Genomic DNA, 27,566 nt, shown 5'->3' on the forward strand with positions numbered 1-27,566 from the left:
GTGTCCCCAATGTCCCCAATGATGTCCCCATGTCCCACAGACGGTGGCCCTGGACGGGACCCTGTTCCAGCAGTCCATGGTGTCCCATGGGTGTCCCCAATGTCCCCAATGTCCCCAATGTCCCCAATGTCCCACAGACGGTGGCCCTGGACGGGACCCTGTTCCAGAAGTCGGGGGTGATCTCGGGCGGTGCCAGTGACCTCAAGGCCAAGGCGCGGCGCTGGGACGAGAAGGCCGTGGACAAACTCAAGGAGAAGAAGGAGAGGCTGACAGAGGAGCTCAAGGTGGGACCCCAAAACCCCAAAACTGAGCCTAAAACTGAGCCTGAAACCCAAAACTGGGCCTAAAAACCCCAAAAACCCCAGAGGAACCCCAAAATCCCCAAACTGACCCTAAAACTGAGCCTGAAACCCAAAACTGGGCCTAAAAACCCCAGAGGAACCCCAAAAACCCCAAACTGACCCCAAGCAAGCTCAAGGAGAAGGAGGAGAGGCTGAGTGAGGAGCTCAAGGTGGGACCCCAAAACTGACCCCAAAAACCCAAAACTGACCCCAAAACTGACCCCAAAAACCCAAAACTGACCCCAAAACTGAGCCTGAAACCCAAACCTGAGCCTCAAACCTAAATCTGAGCCTAAAGAACCAAACCTGAGCCTAAAAACCCCAAAGGAACCCTAAAAACCCCAAACTGACCCCAAAATCCCCAAACTGACCCCAAGCAAGCTCAAGGAGAAGAAGGAGAGGCTGAGTGAGGAACTCAAGGTGGGACCCCAAAACTGACCCCAAAACCCCAAAACTGACCCTAAAACTGAACCTGAAACCCAAACCTGAGCCTCAAACCTAAATCTGAGCCTAAAGAACCAAACCTGAGCCTAAAAACCCCAAAGGAACCCCAAAAACCCCAAAGGAACCCTAAAAACCCCAAACTGACCCCAGGCAAGCTCAAGGAGAAGAAGGAGAGGCTGAGCGAGGAGCTCAAGGTGGGACCCCAAAACCGACCCCAAAAACCCAAAACTGACCCTAAAACTGACCCCAAAAACCCAAAACTGACCCCAAAACTGAGCCTGAAACCCAAAACTGGGCCTAAAAACCCAAACCTGAGCCTAAAAACCCCAAAGGAGCCCTAAAAACCCCAAACTGACCCCAGACAAGCTCAAGGAGAAGGAGGAGAGGCTGAGTGAGGAGCTCAAGGTTGGACCCCAAAACTGACCACAAAACCCCAAAACTGACCCTAAAACTGAGCCTGAAACCCAAAACTGGGCCTAAAACCCAAACCTGAGCCTAAAAAACCCAAAGGAACCCTAAAAACCCCAAAGGAACCCCAAAAACCCCAAACTGACCCCAGACAAGCTCAAGGAGAAGAAGGAGAGGCTGAGTGAGGAACTCAAGGTGGGACCCCAAAACCGACCCTAAATTGAGCTTAAAACTGAGCCTAAAACCAAAAACTCACCCTAAAACTGAACCTGAAACCCAAACCTGGGCCTCAAACCTAAATCTGAGCCTAAAGAACCAAACCTGAGCCTAAAAACCCCAGAGGAACCCCAAAAACCCCAAACTGACGCCAGACAAACCCAAGGAGAAGAAGGAGAGGCTGAGTGAGGAGCTCAAGGTGGGACCCCAAAACTGACCCCAAAAACCCAAAACTGACCCCAAAACTGAGCCTGAAACCCAAAACTGGGCCTAAAACCCTAAAAACCCCAAAGGAACCCCAAAATCCCCAAACTGACCCCAAGCAAGCTCAAGGAGAAGAAGGAGAGGCTGAGCGAGGAACTCAAGGTGGGAGCCCAAAACTGACCCCAAAAACCCAAAACTGACCCCAAAACTGACCCCAAAAACCCAAAACTGACCCTAAAACTGAGCCTGAAACCCAAAACTGGGCCTCAAACCTAAATCTGAGCCTAAAGAACCAAACCTGAGCCTAAAAACCCCAAAGGAACCCTAAAAACCCAAACTGACCCCAGGCAAGCTCAAGGAGAAGAAGGAGAGGCTGAGCGAGGAGCTCAAGGTGGGACCCCAAAACTGACCCCAAAAACCCAAAACTGACCCTAAAACTGACCCCAAAAACCCAAAACTGACCCTAAAACTGAGCCTGAAACCCAAAACTGGGCCTAAAAACCCAAACCTGAGCCTAAAAACCCCAAAGGAGCCCTAAAAACCCCAAACTGACCCCAGACAAGCTCAAGGAGAAGGAGGAGAGGCTGAGTGAGGAGCTCAAGGTTGGACCCCAAAACTGACCACAAAACCCCAAAACTGACCCCAAAAACCCAAAACTGACCCCAAAACTGAGCCTAAAACCCAAACCTGAGGCTAAAAAAACCCAAAGGAGCCCTAAAAACCCCAAAGGAACCCCAAAAACCCCAAACTGACCCCAAGCAAACTCAAGGAGAAGAAGGAGGAGCTGAGTGAGGAGCTCAAGGTGGGACCCCAAAACTGACCCCAAAACCCCAAAACTGACCCCAAAACCCCAAAACTGACCTCAAAACTGAGCCTGAAACCCAAACCTGACCCTAAAACCCCAACCTGACCCCAAAAGGGACCCTGAGTTTTCCCAATTCCCCATTTTTCCCAAATTCCCGGGGTTTTCTCCCAATTCCAGGAGCAGATGGAGCCTGAGCTGTGCCCCCTCCCCAGCCCCAAATTCCCTTTTTATCCCCCAGATTTTCCCCCCAAAATTCCCATTTTCCCCCATTTCTTTCTCCATTTTCCCCCCAATTTCTTTTTTCCCCATTTTTCCCCATTTTCCCCCCATTTTTTCCCTTTCTTTCCCTGTTTTTTCTCCATTTTCCCCCATTTTTCCTTGTTTTTTCTCCCATTTTTTCCTTGTTTTTTCCCCCATTTTTTCCTTGTTTTTTTCCCATTTTCCCCAATTTTTCCCCCATTTTTTCCCCACTTCTTTCCCTAATTTTCCCCTGAAAATTCCCATTTTCCCCCAGATTTTTCCCATTTTTTCCTCAAATTTCCCCCCCCTTTTTCCCCCATTTCTTTCCCCCTTTTTCCCCATTTTCCCCCCAATTCTTCCCCCCTTTTTTCCCATTTCCCCCCATTTCTTTCCCCATTTTTTCCCCATTTCCCCCCATTTCTTTCCCCATTTTCCCCCACTTTTTCCTTGTTTTTTCCCCATTTTTCCTTGTTTTTTCTCCCATTCTCCCCCATTTCTTCCCCCCTTTTTCCCCATTTCTTCCCCCATTTTTTCCCCATTTTCCCCCATTTCTTTCCCCAAATTTCCCCATTTTTCCCCCATTTCTTTCCCCATTTCCCCCCATTTTTTCCTTGTTTTTTCCCCCATTTTTCCTTGTTTCTTTCCCATTTCCCCCCCATTTCTTTCCCCCATTTTCCCCCCATTTCTTTCCCCCTTTTTGTCCCCATTTTTCCCCCATTTTTCCTGTTTTTTCCCCATTTCTTTCCCCTTTTTTCCCCATTTCCCCCCATTTCTTTGCCCTTTTCCCCCATTTTCCCCCCTTTTTTCCCATTTTCCCCCATTTCTTTCCCCGTTTTTCCCCATTTCCCCCCATTTCTTCCCCCCATTTTTTCCCCATTTCTTCCCCCATTTTCCCCCCATTTTCCCCCCATTTCTTTCCCCAAATTTCCCATTTTTCCCCCATATTTTCCCCATTTTCCCCCCATTTCTTCCCCCATTTTTCCCCATTTCCCCCCCATTTTTACCCCATTTCTTTCCCCCATTTCCCCCCATTTCTTCCCCCATTTTCCCCCATTTCTTTCCCCAAATTTCCCATTTTCCCCCCATTTTTCCCCCTTTTCCCCCCATTTCTCCCCCCATTTCTTTCCCCATTTCTCCCCCCATTTCTTTCCCCCATTTTCCCCCGTTTTTCCCCATTTCTTTCCCTGTTTTTTCCCCATTTTCCCCCCATTTCTTCCCCCCATTTTCCCCATTTCTTCCCCCCCGTTTTTTCCCCATTTCCCCCCCATTTCTTTCCCCATTTCCCCCCCATTTTTCCCCCATTTCCCCCCCATTTTCCCCCCTTTTTTTCCCATTTTCCCCTGATTTTCCCCCATTTCTCCCCGGCTCCAGGAGCAGATGAAGGCCAAGCGCAAGGAGGCCGAGCTGCGCCAGGTGCAGTCCCAGGCCCACGGGCTCCAAATGCGCCTCAAATATTCCCAAAGTGACCTGGAGCAGACCAAGACCCGGCACCTGGCTCTGAACCTGCAGGTGGGACACGGATTTGGGGCTAAAAAGGGGGATTTTGGTAAAAAAATGGGAATTTTTGGGGAAAAAAATCCAAATTTCAGCGTTAAAATGGGAATTTTGGGGGAAATCCCCTCATGAAATGTTCCCAAAGGGACCTGGAGCAGACCAAGACCCGGCACCTGGCACTGAACCTGCAGGTGGGACACGGATTTGGGGCTAAAAAAGGGGATTTTGGTAAAAAAATGTGAATTTTGGGGAAAAAACGGGAATTTTTTAGGACAAAAATGGGAATTTTTGGGACAAAAATGGGAATTTTGGGGGAAATCCCCTCATGAAATATTCGGAAAGGGACCTGGCCCTGAACCTGCAGGTGGGACACGGATTTGGGGCTAAAAGAGGAGATTTTGGTTAAAAAATGGGAATTTTAGGGAAAAAATCTGAATTTTTGGGGACAAAAATCGGGATTTTGGGGGAAATTCCCTCATGAAATGTTCCCAAAGGGACCTGGAACTGGACCTGAAGGTGAGATTCAGATTTGGCGGGAAAAAAGGGATTTTGGTTAAAAAAAATCTGAATTTGTGGGAAAAATATCCACATTTCAGGGCAAAAATGTGATTTTTGGGACAAAAATGTGAATTTTGGGGAAAAAAATGGGAATTTTTGGGGACAAAAATGGGAATTTTGGGGGAAATCCCCTCATGAAATGTTCCCAAAGTGACCTGGAGCAGACCAAGATCCTCACCTGGCACTGAACCTGCAGGTGGGACACGGATTTGGGGCAAAAAAGGGGATTTTGGGAAAAAAATGGGAATTTTGGGGAAAAAACCCCCAAATTTCGGGATAAAAATGTGAATTTTGGGGGAAATCCCCTCATGAAATATTCCCAAAGTGACCTGGAGCAGACCAAGACCCGGCACCTGGCACTGAACCTGCAGGTGGGACACGGATTTGGGGCTAAAAAAGGGGATTTTGGTAAAAAAATGTGAATTTTGGGGAAAAAACGGGAATTTTTTAGGACAAAAATGGGAATTTTGGGGACAAAAATGGGAATTTTGGGGGAAATCCCCTCATGAAATATTCAGAAAGGGACCTGGCCCTGAACCTGCAGGTGGGACACGGATTTGGGGCTAAAAGAGGAGATTTTGGTAAAAAAATGGGAATTTTTGGGGAAAAAACGGGAATTTTGGGGACAAAAATGTGAATTTTGGGGAAAAAAATCTGAATTTTGGGGGAAATTCCCTCATGAAATATTCTCAAAGTGACCTGGAACTGAACCTACAGGTGAGACACGGATTTGGGGCTAAAAATGGAGATTTTGGTTAAAAAATGGGAATTTTTGGAGGAAAAACGGGAATTTTGGGGACAAAAATGTGAATTTTGGGGGAAATCCCCTCATGAAATGTTCCCAAAGGGACCTGGCCCTGAACCTGCAGGTGGGACACGGATTTGGGGCTAAAAATGGAGATTTTGGTAAAAAAATGGGAATTTGGGGGGAAAAAAATGGGAATTTTGGAAGAAAAATCGGGATTTTGGGGGAAATTCCCTCATGAAATGTTCCCAAAGTGACCTGGAGCAGACCAAGACCCGGCACCTGGCCCTCAACCTGCAGGTGGGACACGGATTTGGGGCTAAAAGAGGAGATTTTGGTTAAAAAATGTGAATTCTTGGGGAAAAAACGGGAATTTTGGAGAAAAAATGTAAATTTTAGGGAAAAAATCTGATTTTTTGGGAAAAAAATGTGAATTTTGGGGGAAATTCCCTCATGAAATGTTCCCAAAAGGACTTGGAACTGAACCTGCAGGCGAGATTCAGATTTGGCGGGAAAAAAAGGGATTTTGGTTAAAAAAAATCTGAATTTGTGGGAAAAATATCCACATTTCAGGGCAAAAATGTGATTTTTGGGACAAAAATGTGGATTTTGGGGAAAAAAATGTGAATTTGGGGGGAAATTCCCTCATGAAATGTTCCCAAAGTGACCTGGAGCAGACCAAGACCCAGCACCTGGCACTGAACCTGCAGGTGGGACACGGATTTGGGGCTAAAAATGGGGATTTTGGTTAAAAAATGGGAATTTTAGGGGCAAAAATGGGAATTTTAGGGAAAAAAATCTGAATTTTGGGGGAAATTCCCTCATGAAATGTTCCCAAAGGGACCTGGAGCAGACCAAGACCCGGCACCTGGCACTGAACCTGCAGGTGGGACACGGATTTGGGGCTAAAAATGGGGATTTTGGTAAAAAAATCCCAATTTCAGGGGCAAAAATCCCAATTTCAGGGAAAAAAATCTGATTTTTGGGACAAAAATGGGAATTTTGGGGGAAATTCCCTCATGAAATGTTCCCAAAGTGACCTGGAACTGAATCTGCAGGTGGGACACGGATTTGGGGCTAAAAAAGGGGATTTTTGTAAAAAAATGGGAATTTTGGGGGAAAAAATCCAAATGTCAGGGCAAAAATGTGAATTTTTGGGACAAAAATGTGAATTTTGAGGAAAAAATCTGAATTTTGGGGCAAATTCCCTCATGAAATATTCTCAACGTGACCTGGAACTGAACCTGCAGGTGGGACACGGATTTGGGGCTAAAAGAGGAGATTTTGGTTAAAAAATGGGAATTTTTGGGGAAAAAAATGGGAATTTTGGAAGAAAAATCGGGATTTTTGGGGAAATCCCCTCATGAAATGTTCCCAAAGTGACCTGGAGCAGACCAAGATCCTCACATGGCACTGAACCTGCAGGTGGGACACGGATTTGGGGCTAAAAAAGGGGATTTTGGGAAAAAAATGGGAAATTTTGGGGAAAAAAATCCAAATTTCAGGGCAAAAATGTGAATTTTTGGGACAAAAATGTGAATTTTGGCGAAAAAAATGTGAATTTGGGGGCAAATTCCCTCATGAAATATTCTCAAAGGGACCTGGAACTGAACCTGCAGGCGAGACTCAGATTTGGGGGTAAAAAATGGGAATTTGGGGGGGGAAAAAATTGGAATTTTGGGGTTTGGGGAGGGGATTTTGGGGATTCAGGGCTGGATTTTAATCCAATTTTTCCCCGTTTTTTCCCCAAAATTTTCAATTTTTTCCATTTTTCTCACATTTTTTCCCATTTTTCTCCCAATTTTCCCATTTTTCTCCTTTTTTCCCCCATTTTTCCAGGAGAAGTCCAAGCTGGAGAGCGAATTGGCCAATTTTGGGCCGCGCATCAACGACATCAAACGAATCATCCAGGGCCGGGAGCGGGAGATGAAGGACCTGAAAGAGAAAATGAACCAGGTTTGGGGCAAATTCTGCCATTTTTGGGCAAATCCTGGGGTTGGGGGAAAATTCTAGAATTTTGGGAAAAAAATCCCCCAAATTTGGGGAAAAAATTGCAATTTTTGGAGGAAAAAATCGCAATTTTTGGAGGAAAAAATCGCAATTTTTGGAGGAAAAAAATCCCAATTTTTGGAGGAAAAAAATCCCAATTTTTGGAGGAAAAAATCCCAATTTTTGGAGGAAAAAAATCCCAATTTTTGGAGGAAAAAATCCCAATTTTTGGAGGAAAAAAATCCCAATTTTTGGAGAAAAAAATCCCCAGTTTTGAGGAAAATTCTACCAATTTTGGGAAGAAAATTCTGGCAAATTTGAGGGAAAAAAAATCCCAATTTTTGGGGAAAAAAGTCCCTGGTTTGAGGGAGAAATTCCCTCAAATTTGGAAAGAAATCCTCCCCAATTTTGGGGGAAATTCTGCCAAATTTGGGAAAGAAATTCCCCCAAAATTTGGGGAAAATTTGCTGGGTTTTGGGAAAAAAATCCCAATTTTATGGAAAAAAAATCCCAATTTTATGGAAAAAAATCCCAATTTTTGGAGGAAAAAATCCCCAGTTTTGGAGGAAAAAATCCCCAGTTTTGAGGAAAATTCTACCAATTTTGGGAAAAAAATTCTCCCAATTTGGGGAAAATTCTGGTAAATTTGAGGGGAAAAAAATCCCAATTTTTGGAGGAAAAAAAAATCCCCTTTTTTGGGGAGAAGTCCCCCCAGTTTTGAGGAAAATTCTACCAATTTTGGGAAAAAAATTCTCCCAATTTGGGGAAAATTCTGCCAAATTTTGGGGAAAAAAAATCCCAATTTTTGGGGAAAAAAATCCCAGAAATGCTCTGGGTTTTGGGAGAAATTCCCCCAATTTTGGGGCAAATTTCTTCCAATTTTAGAAATATTCCCTCAATTGTGAGGAAAATTCACCCAAATTTTGGGAAAAAATTCCATTTTTTGGAAAAATTCCCTCAATTTTGGGGATTTTTGGGGGGATTTGGGGCATTTTTAAGGTGGATCTGGGGATTTGTGAGGGGAGATTTTGGGGGAAAATTGGGGGATTTTTGGGGTGGATTTTTGGGGAGATTTTTTTGGGGGGATTTGGGAATTTTGGGGCATTTTTAGGGTGAATTTGGGGGGATTTTTAGGGGATTTTGGGGTGGATTTGGGGAATTTTGGGGTCCCCAAGATTTGGGGATTTTTGGGAGGGATTTGGGGTTTTTGAGGAGGATTTTGAGAGATTTTGGGGAATATTTTAGGGTGAATTTGGGGGATTTTGGGGTCCCCCAGATTTGGGGATTTTGAGAGGATTTTGGGGGAGAATTTTGGGTGGAATTTGGGGGATTCTGGGGGGAAATTGGGGGAATTTTGGGGGGATTTGGGGGAATTTTGGGTTCCCCAGATTTAGGGGATTTGGGGGAGAATTTTGGGGGAGATTTTTGGGTGGAATTTGGGGTTTTGGGGGAGATTTTTGGGTGGAATTTGGGGTTTTTGAGGAGGATTTGGGGGATTCTGGGGAATATTTTAGGGTGGATTTGGGGGATTTTGGGGTCCCCCAGATTTGGGGTTGGGGGGATTTTGGGGGGGATTTTGGGGGGGATTTTGAGGATTTTGGGGTCCCCCAGATTTGGGGATTTTGGGGCCTTTTGGGGAATATTTGGGGCTATTTTAGGGTGGATTTTTAGGGAGGGTTGGGGATTTTTGGGGGGGATTTTGGTGTCCCCCAGCTTTGGGGTTGGGGGGATTTTGAGAGGATTTTGGGGGAGAATTTTGGGTGGAATTTGGGGGTTTTTGGAGAGGATTTGGGGGATTCTGGGGGGAAATTTGGGGAATTTTGGGGGGAATTTTGGGGGGGGATTTGGGGGAGGATTTTGGGGGAGAATTTTGGGTGGAATTTGGGGGTTTTTGGGGAGGATTTGGGGGATTCTGGGGGGAAATTTGGGGAATTTTGGGGGAGGATTTTGGGGGAGATTTTTGGGGGGATTTTGGGGGGGTATTTGGGGGATTTTGAGGTCCCCCAGCTTTGGGGGATTTTGGGGTGAATTTGGGGGGGATTTGGGGCATTCTGGAGGGAAATTGGGTGAATTTTGGGGTGGATTTTTGGGGGGGATCTGGGGGATATTTGGTGGAATTTGGGGGTTTTTGGGGAGGATTTGGGGGATTCTGGAGGGAAATTGGGGGAATTTTGGGGTGGATTTTTGGGGAGGATTTGGGGGAATTTTGGGGTCCCCCAGATTTGGGGATTTTGTGAAGATTTTGGGAGGGATTTGGAGGATTTTGGGGGAGATTTTTGGATGGAATTTGGGGTTTTTGAGGAGGATTTTGAGGGATTCTGGGGAATATTTTAGGGTGGATTTGGGGGATTTGGGGGTCCCCCAGATTTGGGGATTTTGAGAGGATTTGGGGGGAGAATTTTGGGTGGAATTTGGGGGTTTTTGGGGAGGATTTGGGGAATTCTGGGGGGAAATTTGGGGTGAACTTGGGGGGGATTTGGGGGAATTTTGGGGAGGATTTTGGGAGAGATTTTTGGGTGGAATTTGGGGTTTTTGGAGAGGATTTGGGGAATTCTGGGGGGAAATTTGGGGAATTTTGGGGTGGATTTTTGGGGGGATTTGGGGGGATTTTGGGTTCCCCAGATTTAGGGGATTTGGGGGAGGATTTTGGGGGAGATTTTTGGGTGGAATTTGGGGTTTTTGAGGAGGATTTGGGGGATTCTGGGGAATATTTTAGGGTGGATTTGGGGGATTTTGGGGTCCCCCAGATTTGGGGTTGGGGGGATTTTGGGGGGGATTTTGGGGGGGATTTTGAGGATTTTGGGGTCCCCCAGATTTGGGGATTTTGGGGCCTTTTGGGGAATATTTGGGGCTATTTTAGGGTGGATTTTTAGGGAGGGTTGGGGATTTTTGGGGGGGATTTTGGTGTCCCCCAGCTTTGGGGTTGGGGGGATTTTGAGAGGATTTTGGGGGAGAATTTTGGGTGGAATTTGGGGGTTTTTGGAGAGGATTTGGGGGATTCTGGGGGGAAATTTGGGGAATTTTGGGGGGAATTTTGGGGGGGGATTTGGGGGAGGATTTTGGGGGAGAATTTTGGGTGGAATTTGGGGGTTTTTGGGGAGGATTTGGGGGATTCTGGGGGGAAATTTGGGGAATTTTGGGGGAGGATTTTGGGGGAGATTTTTGGGGGGATTTTGGGGGGGATTTTGGGGGGGAATTTGGGGGATTTTGAGGTCCCCCAGCTTTGGGGGATTTTGGGGTGAATTTGGGGGGGATTTGGGGCATTCTGGAGGGAAATTGGGTGAATTTTGGGGTGGATTTTTGGGGGGGATCTGGGGGATATTTGGTGGAATTTGGGGGTTTTTGGGGAGGATTTGGGGGATTCTGGAGGGAAATTGGGGGAATTTTGGGGTGGATTTTTGGGGAGGATTTGGGGGAATTTTGGGGTCCCCCAGATTTGGGGATTTTGTGAAGATTTTGGGAGGGATTTGGAGGATTTTGGGGGAGATTTTTGGGTGGAATTTGGGGTTTTTGTGGAGGATTTTGGAGAATATTTTAGGATGGATTTTGAGGATTTTGGGGTCCCCCAGATTTGGGGATTTTAAGAGGATTTTGGGGGAGAATTTCGGGTGGAATTTGGGGGTTTTTGGGGAGGATTTGGGGGATTCTGGGGGGAAATTTGGGGGAGGAATTTGGGGGGAATTTTGGGGATTTTGGGGTCCCCCAGCTTTGGGGTTGGGGGGATTTGGAGGGGGATTTTGGGAGGGATTTTGAGGATTTTGGAGTCCCCCAGCTTTGGGGATTTGGAGAGGATTTTGGGGGAGAATTTTTGGGTGGAATTTGGGGTTTTTGGAGAGGATTTGGGGGATTCTGGGGGGAAATTTGGGGAATTTTGGGGGGGATTTGGGGGAGGATTTAGGGGGAGATTTTTGGGTGGAATTTGGGGGGATTCTGGGGGGAATTTGGGGGATTTTGAGGTCCCCCAGCTTTGGGGGATTTTGGGGTGAATTTGGGGGGGATTTGGGGCATTCTGGGGGGAAATTGGGGGAATTTTGGGGTGGATTTTGGGGGGGGATTTGGGGGGATTTTGGGTTCCCCAGATTTAGGGGATTTGGGGGAGATTTTTGGGTGGAATTTGGGGGTTTTTGGGGAGGATTTGGGGGATTCTGGAGGGAAATTGGGGGAATTTTGGGGTGGATTTTTGGGGGAATTTGGGGGAATTTTGGGTGGAATTTTGGGTGGAATTTGGGGGATTCTGGGGGGAAATTGGGGTCCCCCAGATTTAGGGGATTTGGGGGAGGATTTTGGCGGAGGTTTTTGGGTGGAATTTTGGGGTTTTTGGGGGGATTTTGGGGTGAATTTGGGGGATTTTGAGGTCCCCCAGCTTTGGGGGATTTTGGGGTGAATTTGGGGGATTTTGGGGTTCCTGACCCTTTTTCCCCACCCCAGGTGGAGGATGAGGTGTTTGAGGAGTTTTGCCGCGAGATCGGGGTCAGGAACATTCGGGAGTTCGAGGAGGAGAAGGTCAAGAGGCAGAACGAGATCGCCAAGAAAAGGTCAGGGCACCCCAAAATCCCCCGGGGACCCCAAAAAACCTCTGAGGAACCCCAAAAACACCTAAAAGGACCCCAAAAAACCCTCAGGAGACCCCAAAAAACCTTTGAGGAACCCCAAAAAATCCCTCAGGAGACCCCAAAAATCCCTCAGGAGACCCCAAAAAACCCTCAGGAAACCCCAAAAAACCTCTGAGGAACCCCAAAAAACCCTCAGGACACCCCAAAAAACCTCTCAGAGACCCCAAAAAACATCTCAAGGACCCCAAAACCCCTCAGAGACACCAAAAAACCTCTCAAGGACCCCAAAAAACCTCTGAGGAACCCCAAAAACCTCTCAGGGACCCCAAAACCCCCTGAGGAACCCCAAAAACCATCTCAAAGACCTCCAAAACCCCTGAGAGACCCCAAAAAACATCTCAAGGAACCCAAAAAACCTCTGAGGGACCCCAAAAACCTTCAAGGACCCCAAAACCCCTCAGAGACACCAAAAAACATCTCAAGGACCCCAAAAAACATCTCAAGGAACCCAAAAACCTTTGAGGAACCCCAAAAAAACCTCTCAGGGACCCCAAAATCCTCTGAGGAACCCCAACAAACATCTCAAGAACATCCAAGAACCTCCTCAGGAACCCCAAAAAACCTTCAAGGACCTCCAAAACCCCTCAGAGACCCCAAAAACCTTCAAGGACCCCAAAACCCCACAGAGACCCTAAAAACATCTCAGGGACCCCAAAACCCCCTGAGGAACCTCAATGACCTCCAAAACCCCTCAAAGACCTCCAAAGCCCCTGAGAGACCCCAAAAAACCTTCAAGGACCTCCAAAATCCCTGAGAGACCCCAAAAACATCTTAGGGACCCCAAAACCTCTGAGGAACCCCAAAAAACTTTCAAGGAGCTCCAAAACCCCTCTGAGACCCCAACAAACATCTCAAGGACCCCAAAAACCCCTGAGGAACCCCAAAAACCATCTCAAAGACCTCCAAAACCCCTGAGAGACCCCAAAACCCCTGAGGAACCCAAACAAACATCTCAAGGACCCCAAAAACCATCTCAGAGACCTCCAAAACCCCGGAGAGACCCCAAAAAACCTCTCAAGGAACCCAAAACCCCTCTGAGACCCCCCAAAACCTTCAAGGACCCCAAAACCCCTGAGAGACCCCAAGAAACATCTCAAGGAACCCAAAAACCTCTGAGGAACCCCAAAAACCCTCTCAGAGACCCCAAACCTGTCAAGGAGCTCCAAAACCCCTCCGAGATCCCCAGAAACATCTGGAGAAGCCCCCAGGAGGTCTCTGGTGTCCCCCCAGGCTGGAGTTCGAGAACCAGAAGACGCGCCTGGGCATCCAGCTGGACTTCGAGCGCAACCAACTGCGGGAGGACCAGGAGAAGGTGCTGATGTGGGAGCAGGGCGTGCGCAAGGACGAGGCCGAGATCGAGAAGCTCAAGAAGGTTTGGGTTCCTCTGGGTTCTTTGGGGTTTTTTTGGGTTTTTTTCTGGGGTTTTTGAGGTGTTTTGGGGTCTTGGGAGGTCCATGATGAGGAGGAGCTGAGGTGGGACCAGGGAGAGCACAAGGGCAGGGGACATTAAGAAGGTCCAGAAGGTTTGGGGGCTTTGGGTTCTTCTGGGTTCTTTTGGGACTTTTTGGGGTTTTTTGGGGGTTTTGAGGTGTTTTGGGGTCTCAGGAGGCTCAAGGTGGAGAAGACCTGAGGTGGGACCAGGAGAACACAAGGATGAACCCAAGATTGAGAAGCTCAAGAAGGTTTGGGGTCTTTGGGTTCTTTTGGGATTTTTTGGGGGTTTTGAGGTGTTTTGGGGTCCTGGGAGGTCCATGATGAGGAGGAGCTGAGGTGGGACCAGGAGAACACAAGGACGAGGCCGAGATCGAGAAGCTCAAGAAGGTTTGGGTTCCTCTGGGTTCTTTTGGGACTTTTGGGGGTTTTTTGGGTTTTTTGAGGTGTTTTGGGGTCCTGGGAGGTCCATGATGAGGAGGAGCTGAGGTGGGACCAGGAGAACACAAGGACGAGGCCAAGATAGAGAAGCTCAAGAAGGTTTGGGTTCTTCTGGGTTCTTCTGGGTTCTTTTGGGGTTTTTTGGGTTTTTTTTTCTGGGGTTTTTGAGGTGTTTTGGGGTCTTGGGATGCTCCTGGTGGAGAAGACCTGAGGTGGGACCAAAGGACAGGAAAGATCAAGAAGCTCAAGAAGGTTTGGGTTCCTCTGGGTTCTTTTGGGACTTTTTGGGGTTTTTTGGGGGGTTTTTGAGGTGTTTTGGGGTCCTGGGAGGTCCATGATGGAGAAGACCTGAGGTGGGACCAAAGGACAGGAGAGATGGAGAAGCTCAAGAAGGTTTGGGGCCTTTGGGTTCTTCTGGGTTCTTTTGGGGTTTTTTGGGGGGTTTTTGAGGTGTTTTGGGGTCTTGGGATGCTCCTGGTGGAGAAGACCTGAGGTGGGACCAGGAGAACACAAGGACGAGGCCAAGATAGAGAAGGTCCAGAAGGTTTGGGGCCTTTGGGTTCTTTTGGGACTTTTTGGGGGGTTTTAAGGTGTTTTGGGGTCTTGGGAGGTCCATGATGGAGAAGACCTGAGGTGGGACCAAAGGACAGGAAAGATCAAGAAGCTCAAGAAGGTTTGGGTTCTTCTGGGTTCTTTTGGGACTTTTGGGACTTTTTGGGGTTTTTTAGGGGGGTTTTGAGGTGTTTTGGGGTCTCAAGAGGCTCAAGGTGGAGAAGACCTGAGGTGGGACCAGGAGAACACAAGGATGAGGCCAAGATAGAGAAGGTCCAGAAGGTTTGGGGTCTTTGGGTTCTTCTGGGTTCTTTTGAGACTTTTTGGGTTTTTTTGGGGGGGTTTTGAGGTGTTTTGGGGTCTCAGGGGGCTCAAGGTGGAGAAGACCTGAGGTGGGCACATGAAGACCATCAATAACTCTGGTGTCATTTTCACCATTTTTTGGGTTTTTTTGACCATTTTTGACCATTTTTGGGTGGTTTTTTAGAAGGAGCAGCAGCACATGAAGACCATCAATAACTCTGGTGTCATTTTCACCATTTTTTGGGTTGTTTTGTCCATTTTTCACCATTTTTGACCATTTCTCATGAGGAGCAGCGGCACATGAAGACCATCAATAATTCTGGGGTGATTTTGACCATTTTTTGGGGGTTTTTTTACCATTTTTTGGGGTTTTTTGACCATTTTGGGTGGTTTTTCAGGAGGACCAGCGGCACATGAAGACCATCAGTAATTCTGGGGTGATTTTGACCATTTTTTGGGTTTTTTTGACCATTTTTGTCCCGTTTTCCAGGAGGACCAGTGGCACATGAAGACCATCAATAACTCTGGTGTCATTTTGACCATTTTTGGGGTTTTTTGGACCATTTTTGACCGTTTTTGGTCCCGTTTTGCAGGAGGAGCAGTGGCACATGAAGACCATCAATAACTCTGGTGTCATTTTGACCATTTTGGGGGTTTTTTGACCATTTTTGACCATTTTTGGGGTTTTTTGACCATTTTTGACCGTTTTTTGTCCCGTTTTTCAGGAGGAGCAGCAGCACATGAAGTCCATCAATAACTCTGGTGTCATTTTCACCATTTTTTGGGTTGTTTTGACCATTTTTGACCATTTTTGTCCCGTTTTTCAGGAGGACCAGTGGCACATGAAGACCATCAATAACTCTGGTGTCATTTTGACCATTTTTGGGGGTTTTTTGACCATTTTTGACCATTTTTGTCCCGTTTTCCAGGAGGAGCAGCGGCACATGAAGACCATCAGTAATTCTGGGGTGATTTTGACCATTTTTTGGGGTTTTTTGACCATTTTTGACCATTTTTCAGGAGGACCAGTGGCACATGAAGACCATCAATAACTCTGGGCTGCTTTTTACCATTTTTGGGGGTTTTTTTACCATTTTTTGGGTTTTTTTGGCCATTTTTGGCCATTTTTCAGGAGGACCAGTGGCACATGAAGACCATCAGTAATTCTGATGTCATTTTGACCATTTTTGGGTTTTTTTGGACCATTTTTGACCGTTTTTGGTCCCGTTTTGCAGGAGGAGCAGTGGCACATGAAGACCATCAATAATTCTGGGGTGATTTTGACCATTTTTGGGGTTTTTTGGACCATTTTTGTCCCGTTTTGCAGGAGGAGCAGCGGCACATGAAGATCATCAATAACTCTGGTGTCATTTTCACCATTTTTTGGGTTGTTTTGACCATTTTTGACCGTTTTTTGTCCCGTTTTTCAGGAGGAGCAGCAGCACATGAAGTCCATCAATAACTCTGGTGTCATTTTGACCATTTTTGGGGTTTTTTGACCATTTTTGACCATTTTTGTCCCGTTTTTCAGGAGGAGCAGCAGCACATGAAGACCATCAACAACTCTGGTGTCATTTTGACCATTTTTGGGGTTTTTTGACCATTTTTGACCATTTTTGTCCCGTTTTTCAGGAGGAGCAGCGGCACATGAAGACCATCAATAACTCTGGTGTCATTTTGACCATTTTTGGGGTTTTTTTGACCGTTTTTGGTCCCGTTTTGCAGGAGGAGCAGCGGCACATGAAGATCATCGACGAGACCATGGCGCAGCTGCAGGACCTCAAGAACCAACACCTGGCCAAGAAGTCGGAGGTGAACGACAAAAACCACGAGATGGACGAGATCCGCAAGAAGCTGGGCGGGGCCAACAAGTGAGGGCGTGGTCAACGAGGGGGCGTGGCCAACGAGGGGTGTGGCCAATGATGGGTGGGGTCAACAAATGGGGGTGGGGCCAATGAGGGTGCTGGGGCAATGAATGGGCTGGGGGCAGCAAAAGGGGCGGGGCCAAATAGTGAAGGTGGTGTCCAAGGGGGCGTGGCCAGGGTGAGGGTGTGGTTAATGGGCGGGGCTAAAAGGGTGGGTGGGGCTAAAAGGGTGGGGCTAGAAAGGCACAAGGGTCATGTGGGTGTGTCCATGGTGGGCGTGTCCATGGTGGGCGTGTCTTCGTGGGCGTGTCCCTGGTGGGTCCCCATGTCCCTGTCCCCGTGTCCCTGTACCCACCACGTCCCCGTGTCCCTGTCCCCTGCCATGTCCCCATGTCCTGTCCCCACACCCTGTCCCCCTCCATGTCCTCATTCCCTTTCCCCATGTCCCTGTCCCCCATTCCCTGTCCCCACACCCTGTCCCTCTCCATGTCCCCATGTCCCTGTCCCCCGCACCATGTCCCCAACCTTGTCCCTGTCCCCACACCATGTCCCCATGACCACATCCCCGTGTCCCTGTCCCCACCATGTCCCCACCATGTCCCTGTGTCCTGTCCCCACACCGTGTCCCTGTCCCCACACCGTGTCCCCGTCCCCCTTCCCTGTCCCCGTGTCCCTGTCCCTGTGTCCCTGTCCCCACACCGTATCCCCATCCCCTGTCCCCATGTCCCTGTCCCTACACTGTGTCCCCATGTCCCTGTCCCCATGTCCCTGTCCCTACACTGTGTCCCCATGTCCCTGTCCCCCATGCCATGTCCCTGTCCCCATCCCCTGTCCCCATGTCCCTGTCCCTACACTGTGTCCCTGTCCCCACCATATCCCCACACCATGTCCCCACCATGTCCCCGTGTCCTGTCCCCACACCACGTCCCTGTCCCCATGTTCTGTCCCCACACTGTCTCCCTGTCCCCTGCCACGTCCCGTGTCCCTGTCCCCATGGTGTCCCCATGGTGTCCCTGTCCCCTGCCATGTCCTGTGTCCCTATCCCCATGGTGTCCCCATGGTGTCCCCATGGTGTCCCTATCCCCATGGTGTCCCCATGGTGTCCCTGTCCCCATGGTGTCCCATGTCCCTGTCCCCATGGTGTCCTGTGTCCCTGTCCCCTGCCATGTCCCCTTTCCCTTTCCCCACACCATGTCCTGTGTCCCTGTCCCCATGGTGTCCCCATGGTGTCCCTGTCCTCATGGTGTCTCATGTCCCTGTCCCCATGGTGTCCCCATCGTGTCCCTGTCCTCATGGTGTCTCATGTCCCTGTCCCCATGTTGTCCCCATGGTGTCCCTGTCCCCATGGTGTCCTGTGTCCCTGTCCCCATGGTGTCCCCATGGTGTCCCCATGGTGTCCCCATGGTGTCCTCATGGTGTCCCGTGTCCCTGTCCCCATGGTGTCCCCATGGTGTCCCATGTCCCTGTCCCCATGTGTCCCTGTCCCCTGCCATGTCCCGTGTCCCTGTCCCCATGGTGTCCCCATGGTGTCCCCATGGTGTCCCTGTCCCCATGGTGTCCCCATGGTGTCCCCATGGTGTCCCTGTCCCCATGGTGTCCCATGTCCCTGTCCCCATGGTGTCCCCATGTGTCCCTGTCCCCAGGGAGATGACCCACCTGCAGAAGGAGGTGACGGCCATCGAGACCAAGCTGGAGCAGAAGCGCAGCGACCGCCACAACCTCCTGCAGGCCTGCAAGATGCAGGACATCCGGCTGCCCCTGGCCAGGGGCTCCATGGACGACATCAGCCAGGAGGAGGTGACACCCGGGGACACCCTGGGACACCCCTGTGTCACCCTGAGCCGCCCCCGAGTCACCCTGTGTCAGCCCTGTCACCCTGAGCTACCCCTGTGTCACCCTGGGCCACCCCTGTCCCCCTGAGCCACCCTTGTATGACCCATAGGCCAGGGGCTCCATGGACGACATCAGCCAGGAGGAGGTGACACCTGGGGACACCCTGGGACACCCTGAGCCACCCTGAGCCACCCCTGTCCTCCCCCGTGTCACCCTGAGTCCCCCCTGTCCTCCTGAGTCACCCTGAGTCACCCTGAGTCACCCTGAGTCACCCCCTGTCCCCCAGCTGCCACTGGCCAGGGGCTCCATGGACGACATCAGCCAGGAGGAGGTGACACCCTGAGCCACCCCTGTGTCACCCCTGTCACCCTGAGCCACCCCCGAGTCACCCTGGGCCACCCCTGTCCTCCTGAGTCACCCCTGTATGACCCATAGGCCAGGGGCTCCATGGACGACATCAGCCAGGAGGAGGTGACACCCGGGGACACCCTTGGGTCACCCTGTGTCACCCTGTGTCACCCTGAGCCACCCCTGTCCTCCTGAGTCACCCTGAGTCACCACTGTCCCCCTGTCTGCCACTGGCCAGGGGCTCCATGGACGACATCAGCCAGGAGGAGGTGACACCTGGGGACACCCCTGAGTCACCCCTGTCACCCCTGTGTCACCCTGGGCCACCCTGAGTCACCACTGTCCCCCTGTCTGCCACTGGCCAGGGGCTCCATGGACGACATCAGCCAGGAGGAGGTGACACCTGGGGACACCCTGGGACACCCTGAGCCACCCCCGTGTCACTCTGTGTCACCCTGAGCCATCCCTGTCCTCCTGAGTCATCCCTGTATGACCCAATGGCCAGGGGCTCCATGGACGACATCAGCCAGGAGGAGGTGACACCTGGGGACACCCTGGGACAACCTGAGTCCCCCCTGTTCCCCTTGGTCACCCCTGAGCCACCCCTGTCCTCCTGAGTCACCCTGTGTCACCCTGAGTCACCCCCTGTCCCCCAGCTGCCACTGGCCAGGGGCTCCATGGACGACATCAGCCAAGAGGAGGTGACACCCTGGGACACCCTGAGCCCCCCCGAGTCACCCCTGTCACCCTGAGCCACCCCCGAGTCACCCTGTGTGACCCTGAGCCACCCTCAGTCACCCGGTGTCACCCTGAGCCACCCCTGTCCTCCTCTGTCACCCTCTGTCCCCCTGTGTCATCCCTGTCCTGCCCCTGGCCAAGGGCTCCATGGACAACATCAGCCAGGAGGAGGTGACACCCTGGGACACCTCTCTTGTCACCCTGGGTCACCCCCATGTCACCCTGGGTCACCCTCAGTCTCCCTGTGTCACTCCCTGTCCTGCCGCTGGCCAGGGTCTCCATGGATGACATCAGCCAGGAGGAGGTGACAGCTTGTGACACCTGGGTCACCCCCATGTCCCCCTGGTCACTCCTGTCTTCTGTGTCACCCTGGTTGTCCCCATTGTCCCCTCAGGGTGGTGGCACTGGAGAGGACCCTGGTGGCAGCTCCAGCCGTGTCCCCTCATTGTCCCCATTGTCCCCTCAGGGTGGTGGCACTGGAGAGGACCCTGGTGGCAGCTCCAGCCGTGTCCCCTCATTGTCCCCATTGTCCCCTCAGGGTGGTGGCACTGGAGAGGACCCTGGTGGCAGCTCCAGCCGTGTCCCCTCATTGTCCCCATTGTCCCCTCAGGGTGGTGGCACTGGAGAGGACCCTGGTGGCAGCTCCAGCCGTGTCCCCTCATTGTCCCCATTGTCCCCTCAGGGTGGTGGCACTGGAGAGGACCCTGGTGGCAGCTCCAGCCCTGTCCCCTGACTGTCCCCATTGTCCCCTCAGGGTGGTGGCACTGGAGAGGACCCTGGTGGCAGCTCCAGCCGTGTCCCCTCATTGTCCCCATTGTCCCCATTGTCCCCTCAGGGTGGTGGCACTGGAGAGGACCCTGGTGGCAGCTCCAGCTGTGTCCCCTCATTGTCCCCATTGTCCCCTCAGGGTGGTGGCACTGGAGAGGACCCTGGTGGCAGCTCCAGCCGTGTCCCCTCATTGTCCCCATTGTCCCCTCAGGGTGGTGGCACTGGAGAGGACCCTGGTGGCAGCTCCAGCCGTGTCCCCTCATTGTCCCCATTGTCCCCTCAGGGTGGTGGCACTGGAGAGGACCCTGGTGGCAGCTCCAGCCCTGTCCCCTGACTGTCCCCATTGTCCCCTCAGGGTGGTGGCACTGGAGAGGACCCTGGTGGCAGCTCCAGCCGTGTCCCCTCATTGTCCCCATTGTCCCCATTGTCCCCTCAGGGTGGTGGCACTGGAGAGGACCCTGGTGGCAGCTCCAGCTGTGTCCCCTCATTGTCCCCATTGTCCCCTCAGGGTGGTGGCACTGGAGAGGACCCTGGTGGCAGCTCCAGCCGTGTCCCCTCATTGTCCCCATTGTCCCCTCAGGGTGGTGGCACTGGAGAGGACCCTGGTGGCAGCTCCAGCCGTGTCCCCTCATTGTCCCCATTGTCCCCTCAGGGTGGTGGCACTGGAGAGGACCCTGGTGGCAGCTCCCAGCGCAGCTCCAGCCTCTACGCCCGCGAGGCTCTGATCGAGATCGACTACAGCGACCTGCCCGAGGAGCTCAAGGTGACACCTGGGGACACCTGGGGACACCTGGGGACACCCGGGCATGGCTGGGGACACCGGGGACACCTGGGCATGGCCTGGGCACACCTGGGCATGGCTGGGGACACCTGGCACACCTGGGGACACCCGGGCATGGCTGGGGACACCTGGCACACCTGGACATGTCCTATGCCCGCTGCTGTCCCCTGCTGTCCACATGTCCTGTGTCCCCTGCTGTCCCTGTGTGTCACCATGTCCCCACATGTCCCCGGATGTCCCCTGCTGTCCCTTGCTGTCCCCATGTCCCCAGGATGCCCAGGCAGAGGAGGAGATACTCCAGGAGATGGTGGTGCTGCAGCAGCGGCTGTGTCCCTGTGTCCCTGTGTGTCCCCAGTGCCCCTGATGTCCCTCACACCCCTGATGTCCCCTCATGTCCCCATGTCCCCAGGCAGAGGAGGAGATCCGTCAGGAGATGGCAGCACTGCAGCAGCGGCTGTGTCCCCAGTGTCCCCAGTGTCCCCATGTCCCCTGCTGTCCCCTGCTGTCCCCTGCTGTCCCCAGGATGCCCAGGCAGAGGAGGAGATCCACCAGGAGATGGCGGCCCTGCAGCAGCGGCTGTGTCCCTGTGTCCCTCCCACCCCTGATGTCCCTGCTGTCCCCTGCTGTCCCCATGTCCCCTGCTGTCCCCTGCTGTCCCCTGATGTCCCCAGGATGCCCAGGCAGAGGAGGAGATCCAGCAGGAGATGGTGGCGCTGCAGCAGCAGCTGTGTCCCTGTGTCCCCATGTCCCCTGCTGTCCCCTGCTGTCCTCTGATGTCCCCATGTCCCTGCTGTCCCTCACACCCCTGCTGTCCCCTGATGTCCCCATGTCCCCAGGATGCCCAGGCGGAGGAGGAGATCCGGCAGGAGATGGCGGCCCTGCTGCCCTCACACCCCTCATGTCCCCATGTCCCCTGCTGTCCCCTCATGTCCCCATGTCCCCTGCTGTCCCCTGATGTCCCCATGTCCCTGCTGTCCCCAGGATGCCCAGGCAGAGGAGGAGATCCGGCAGGAGATGGCGGCCCTGCAGCAGCGGCTGACGGAGCAGCAGAGCGTCCTGCAGCGCATCGCAGCCCCCAACATGAAGGCCATGGAGAAACTGGAGAGCGTCCGAGACAAGTTCCAGGAGACCTCGGATGGTGGGGACACCGTGGGGACACTGTGGGGACACCATGGGGACATGGGGAGGACATGGGGGAGTGTCCATGACAAGTTCCAGGAGACCTCGGATGGTGGGGACACCGTGGGGACACTGTGGGGACATGGGGGGGACATGGGACAGTGTCTGCAACACGTTCCAGGAGACCTCAGATGATGGGGACACCATGGGGGCACTGTGGGGACACTGGGGGAACAAGTTCTAGGAGGCCTTGGATGGTGGGGACACCGTGGGGACACCGTGGGGACATGGGGGGGACATGGGGGAGCATCTGAGACAAGTTCCAGAGACCTCCAATGGTGGGGACACCGTGGGGACACTGGGGGAACAAGTTCTAGGAGACCTTGGATGGTGGGACAGGGAGGGACATGGGGACACAGGGGGACACAATGGGGACAAGTTCCAAGAGACCTCTGGTAGTGGGACACCAGCGGGGGGACATAGGGACAAGGGGGGGACAAGTTCCAGGAGACCTTGGATGGTGGGACACAGTGGGGACATGTGGGGGGACATGGGACAATGTCGGTGACAAGTTCCAGGAGACCTCTGATGGTGGGACACCATGGGGACACCGTGGGGACGTGGTGGGGACATGGGGGAGCGTCCACAACAAGTTCCAGGAGACCTTGGACGGTGGGGACATCATGGGGACATGGAGGGGACAAGTTCCAGGAGACCTTGGACAGTGGGACGACATGGGGGGACATGGGGGGACATGGGGGGACATGGGGACAAGTTCCTGGAGATCTCAGATGGTGGGGACACAGTGGGGACACGAGGGAGTGTCAGGGATGAGACCTTGGCTGGTGGGATACGATGGACCTCAATGTCCTCATGTCTGTCCCCTGGCTGTCCCCTGGCTGTCTGTTATGTCCCCTGATGTCCCCTGACCCAAATGTCCCCATGGCTGTCCCTGATGTCCCCTGATGTCCCCTGACCCCAGTGTCCCCATGGCTGTCTCCTGATGTCTCCAATGTCCCCATGGCTGTCCCTGATGTCCCCAGTGTCCCCATGGCTGTCCCCTGAGTGTCCCCAATGTCCCCTGATGTCCCCTGATTGTCCCCAGAGTTCGAGGCCGCCCGCAAGCGCGCCAAGAAGGCCAAGCAGGCGTGTCCTGACCCTGATGTCCCCATGGCTGTCCCCTGATTGTCCCCAGTGTCCCCATGGCTGTCCCTGCTGTCCCCTGATGTCCCCAGTGTCCCCATGTGTCCCCTGATGTCCCCTGATTGTCCCCAGAGTTCGAGGCCGCCCGCAAGCGTGCCAAGAAGGCCAAGCAGGCGTGTCCTGATGTCCCCAGTGTCCCCATGGCTGTCCCTGGGTGTCTGTGATGTCTCCTGCTGTCCCCAATGTCCCCATGGCTGTCCCTGCTGTCCCCAGTGTCCCCATGGCTGTCCCTGGGTGTCTGTGATGTCCCCTGATGTCCCCAATGTCCCCCCAGAGTTCGAGGCTGCCCGCAAGCGTGCCAAGAAGGCCAAGCAGGCGTGTCCTGATCCCAATGTCCCCATGGCTGTCCCTGATGTCCCCAATGTCCCCTCATGTCCCCATGTGTCCCCTGATGTCCCCAGTGTCCCCATGGCTGTCCCTGATGTCCCCAATGTCCCCCCAGAGTTCGAGGCTGCCCGTAAACGCGCCAAGAAGGCCAAGCAGGCGTGTCCTGACCCCAGTGTCCCCAGAGCTGTCCCGTGATGTCCCCAGTGTCCCCATGGTATCCCCTGAGTGTCCCCAGTGTCCCCATGGCTGTCCCTGCTGTCCCCAATGTCCCCTGATGTCCCCAATGTCCCTCCCAGAGTTTGAGGCCACCCGCAAATGCGCCAAGAAGGCCAAGCAGGCGTGTCCTGACCCCGATGTCCCCATGGCTGTCCCCTGAGTGTCCCCAGTGTCCCCATGGCTGTCCCTGCTGTCCCCAATGTCCCCTGATGTCCCCAATGTCCCCATGGCTGTCCCTGCTGTCCCCATGTGTCCCCTGATGTCCCCTGATTGTCCCCAGAGTTCGAGGCCGCCCGCAAGCGCGCCAAGAAGGCCAAGCAGGCGTGTCCTGATGTCCCCAATGTCCCCATGGCTGTCCCAGGGTGTCTGTGATGTCCCCTGATATCCCCATGTGTCCCCTGATGTCCCCTGATTGTCCCCAGAGTTCGAGGCCGCCCGTAAACGCGCCAAGAAGGCCAAGCAGGCGTTTGAGCAGATGAAGAAGGAGCGGTTCGACCGCTTCAACTCCTGCTTCGAGGCCGTGGCCACCAACATCGACGAGATCTACAAAGCGCTGTCCAGGAACAGCAGCGCCCAGGTGGGCACGGCCGGACACAGCTGGGCATGGGGACACACACCTGGGCACAGCTGGACACAGCTGGGCATGGGGCACACACCTGGGCAGGGCTGGGACACCTGGGCAGGGCTGGGGGGCACGGCTGGACACACCTGGGCATGGGGACACACACCTGGGCATGGCTGGGATACACCTGGGCAGGGCTGGCACAGCTGGGCACAGCTGGGCATGGGACACACCTGGGCACACCTGGGACACATCTGGGCATGGGGCACAGCTGGACACAGCTGGGCATGGGGCACACCTGGGCCACACCTGGGCATGGTTGGGACACACCTAGGACACACCTGGGGCACACCTGGGCATGGCTGGGACACACCTGGGCACACCTGGGACACACCTGGGCCACACCTGGGCATGGCTGGGACACACCTGGGCATGGCTGGGACACCTGGGCACACCTGGGCATGGCTGGGGCACACCTGGGGCACACCTGGGCACCTTGGGGGCACACCTGGGCACACCTGGGCATGGCTGGGACACACCTGGGCATGGCTGGGACACACCTGGGCACACCTGGGCATGGGACACACCTGGGACACACCTGGGACACACCTGGGCATGGAGGCACACCTGGGGACACACGCCTGGGCACACCTGGGACACACCTGGGCCACACCTGGGGACACACGCCTGGGCACACCTGGGCACACCTGGGGCACACCTGGGCATGGGGCACACCTGGGCACACCTGGGGCACACCTGGGGACACACGCCTGGGCACACCTGGGCATGGGGCACACCTGGGCAGGGCTGGCACAGGGCTGGCCCTGCCCATCCCCCAGGTGTTCCTGGTCCCCAAGGAGCCCTGGCTGTGACACCTGGGTCACCTGGATGTCCCCTGAATGTCCCCAATGTCCCCTGAATGTCCCCAATGTCCCCAGTGTCCCCTGAGTGTCCCTGATGTCCCCAATGTCACCTGAATGTCCCCAGTGTCACCTGAATGTCCCCTGAATGTCCCCAGTGTCACCTCAGGCATTTTTAGGCCCCAAGGAGCCGCACCTGGATGGGATCAATGACGATTGTGTCACCTCAATGTCCCCTGTGTTCTTTGTGTCCCTAATGTCACCTGTGCCACCTGAATGTCCCCAGTGTCACCTGTAGTGTCCCCAATGTCCCCTGAGTGTCCCCAATGTCCCCCCAGGCGTTCCTGGGCCCCGAGAACCCCGAGGAGCCGTACCTGGATGGGATCAATGACAATTGTGTCACCCCAATGTCCCCAGTGTCCCCAATGTCCCCTGAGTGTCCCTGAATGTCCCCTGAATGTCCCCAGTGTCACCTCAGGCATTTTTAGGCCCCGAGGAGCCGCACCTGGACAGGACCAATGACGATTGTGTCACCTCAATGTCCCCTGTGTCACCTGTGTCCCCAATGTCCCCTGAGTGTCCCTGAATGTCCCCAATGTCCCCTCAATGTCCCCAATGTCCCCCAGGCGTTCCTGGGCCCCGAGAACCCCGAGGAGCCCTACCTGGATGGGATCAATTACAACTGCGTGGCCCCCGGGAAGCGATTCCGGCCCATGGACAACCTGTCAGGGGGGGAGAAAACCGTGGCTGCCCTGGCCCTGCTCTTCGCCATCCACAGGTGGGACCCCAAAAACACCCGGGGGGACCCCAGAAATCCGGGGGGACCCCAAAAATCCCATGGGAAATCCAAAAATCCTGGGAGAAATCCCCAAAATCCCCAGGGGTGGGACCCCAAAAATCCTCCCCAAAATCCCCCTTTGGTTGCCCTGGCCCTGCTCTTCACCATCCACAGGTGGGACCCCAAAAACACCCAGGGGGACCCCAGAAATCGGGGGGACCCCAAAAATCCCCCGGGAAATCCCAAAATCCCCATGGGAAATCATAAAAATCCCAAGAGAAATCCCCAAAAAATCCCCCTTTGGTTGCCCTGGCCCTGCTCTTGGCCATCCATAGGTGGGACCCCAAAAACACCCGGGGGACCCCAAAAATCGGGGGGACCCCAAAAATCCTATGGGAAATCCAAAAAATCCCATGGGAAATCCCAAAATCCTGGGAGAAATCATAAAAATCCCAAAAAAATCCCTCTTTGGTGCCCTGGTCCTGCTCTTCGCCATCCACAGGTGGGACCCCAAAAACACCCGGGGGGACCCCAAAGATCCGGGGGACCCCAGAAATCCCATGGGAAATCGCAAAATCCTGAGAGAAATCCCCAAAATCCCCAGGGGTGGGACCCCAAATCCTTCCCAAAATCCCCCTTTGGTTGCCCTGGCCCTGCTCTTCGCCATCCACAGGTGGGACCCCAAAAACACCCGGGGGACCCCAAAAATCCGGGGGGACCCCAAAAATCCAGGGTGGTTCTAAAAACCCCATGGGAAATCCCAAAATCCTGGGAGAAATCATAAAAATCCCAAGAGAAATCCCCAAAAAAAATCCCCCTTTGGCTGCCCTGGCCCTGCTCTTGGCCATCCACAGGTGGGACCCCAAAAACACCTGGGGGGGACCCCAAAAACCCCATGGGAAAACCCAAAATCCCAGGAGAAATCCCCAAACCCACAGGGAGACCCCAAAAACCTTGGGGGGGACACAAAACCTCCAGGGGGACCCCAAAAACCAGGAGGAGACCCCAAAATCCCCACGGGAAATCCCAAAACTCTTGGGGGGACCCCAAATCCACGGAGACCCCAAAACCCGGGGGGACCCCAAAACCGGGGCTGGGTTGTTTTGGGGTGCCTCAGTTTTGGGGTGTCCTGGCTTCAGGGTGCCCCAATTTTGGAATGCCCCAGTTTCAGGGTTCCCCACTTCTGGGGTTCCCCATTTTTGGGGTCTCAGCCCAATTTTGGGGTGTCCCCGTTTTGGGGTTCCCCATTTTCAGGGTTCCCCAGTTCTGGGGTCTCAGCCCAATTTCGGGGTGTCCCTTTTTGGAGTTCCCACTTTTGGGGTGCCCCAGTTCTGGGGTTCCCCAGTTTCAGGGTACCCCCACTTTTGAGATTCCCCACTTTTAG

At 53.2% G+C, this 27,566-nt stretch overlaps 1 protein-coding gene across 8 annotated transcripts in view; it reads left to right on the forward strand.

Moving 5' to 3' along the window:
* SMC1A (structural maintenance of chromosomes 1A) overlaps positions 1-27,566 on the forward strand; it is a 70,666-nt gene that overhangs the window by 35,511 nt on the left and 7,589 nt on the right. For 3 of the 8 annotated variants that reach the window (XR_011677902.1, XR_011677903.1, XM_071420242.1), the window contains exons 12-22: positions 138-284; positions 4,030-4,167; positions 7,295-7,411; positions 11,873-11,979; positions 13,288-13,429; positions 16,510-16,655; positions 18,293-18,446; positions 20,989-21,099; positions 22,099-22,255; positions 24,405-24,559; positions 26,031-26,182. Coding sequence is in view for 6 of the 8 variants with exons in the window: in XM_071420242.1 (XP_071276343.1) it covers positions 138-284; positions 4,030-4,167; positions 7,295-7,411; positions 11,873-11,979; positions 13,288-13,429; positions 16,510-16,655; positions 18,293-18,446; positions 20,989-21,099; positions 22,099-22,255; positions 24,405-24,559; positions 26,031-26,182 (1,526 nt within the window). In the remaining 2 variants the exon portion in view is untranslated. Of the gene's footprint in view, positions 1-137; positions 285-4,029; positions 4,168-7,294; positions 7,412-11,872; positions 11,980-13,287; positions 13,430-16,509; positions 16,656-18,292; positions 18,447-20,988; positions 21,100-21,388; positions 21,497-21,639; positions 21,907-22,098; positions 22,256-23,341; positions 23,374-24,262; positions 24,295-24,404; positions 24,560-25,742; positions 25,866-26,030; positions 26,183-27,566 lie in introns of those variants that run through there. The other 5 variants (XM_071420244.1, XM_071420245.1, XM_071420246.1 and 2 more) reach the window with 5 other exon arrangements.

The sequence above is a fragment of the Agelaius tricolor genome, unplaced genomic scaffold, assembly GCF_023055355.1.
Source record: "Agelaius tricolor isolate 1412-34295 unplaced genomic scaffold, bAgeTri1.0.p SCAF_130, whole genome shotgun sequence".
NCBI classification, from domain to species: Eukaryota; Metazoa; Chordata; class Aves; order Passeriformes; family Icteridae; genus Agelaius; species Agelaius tricolor.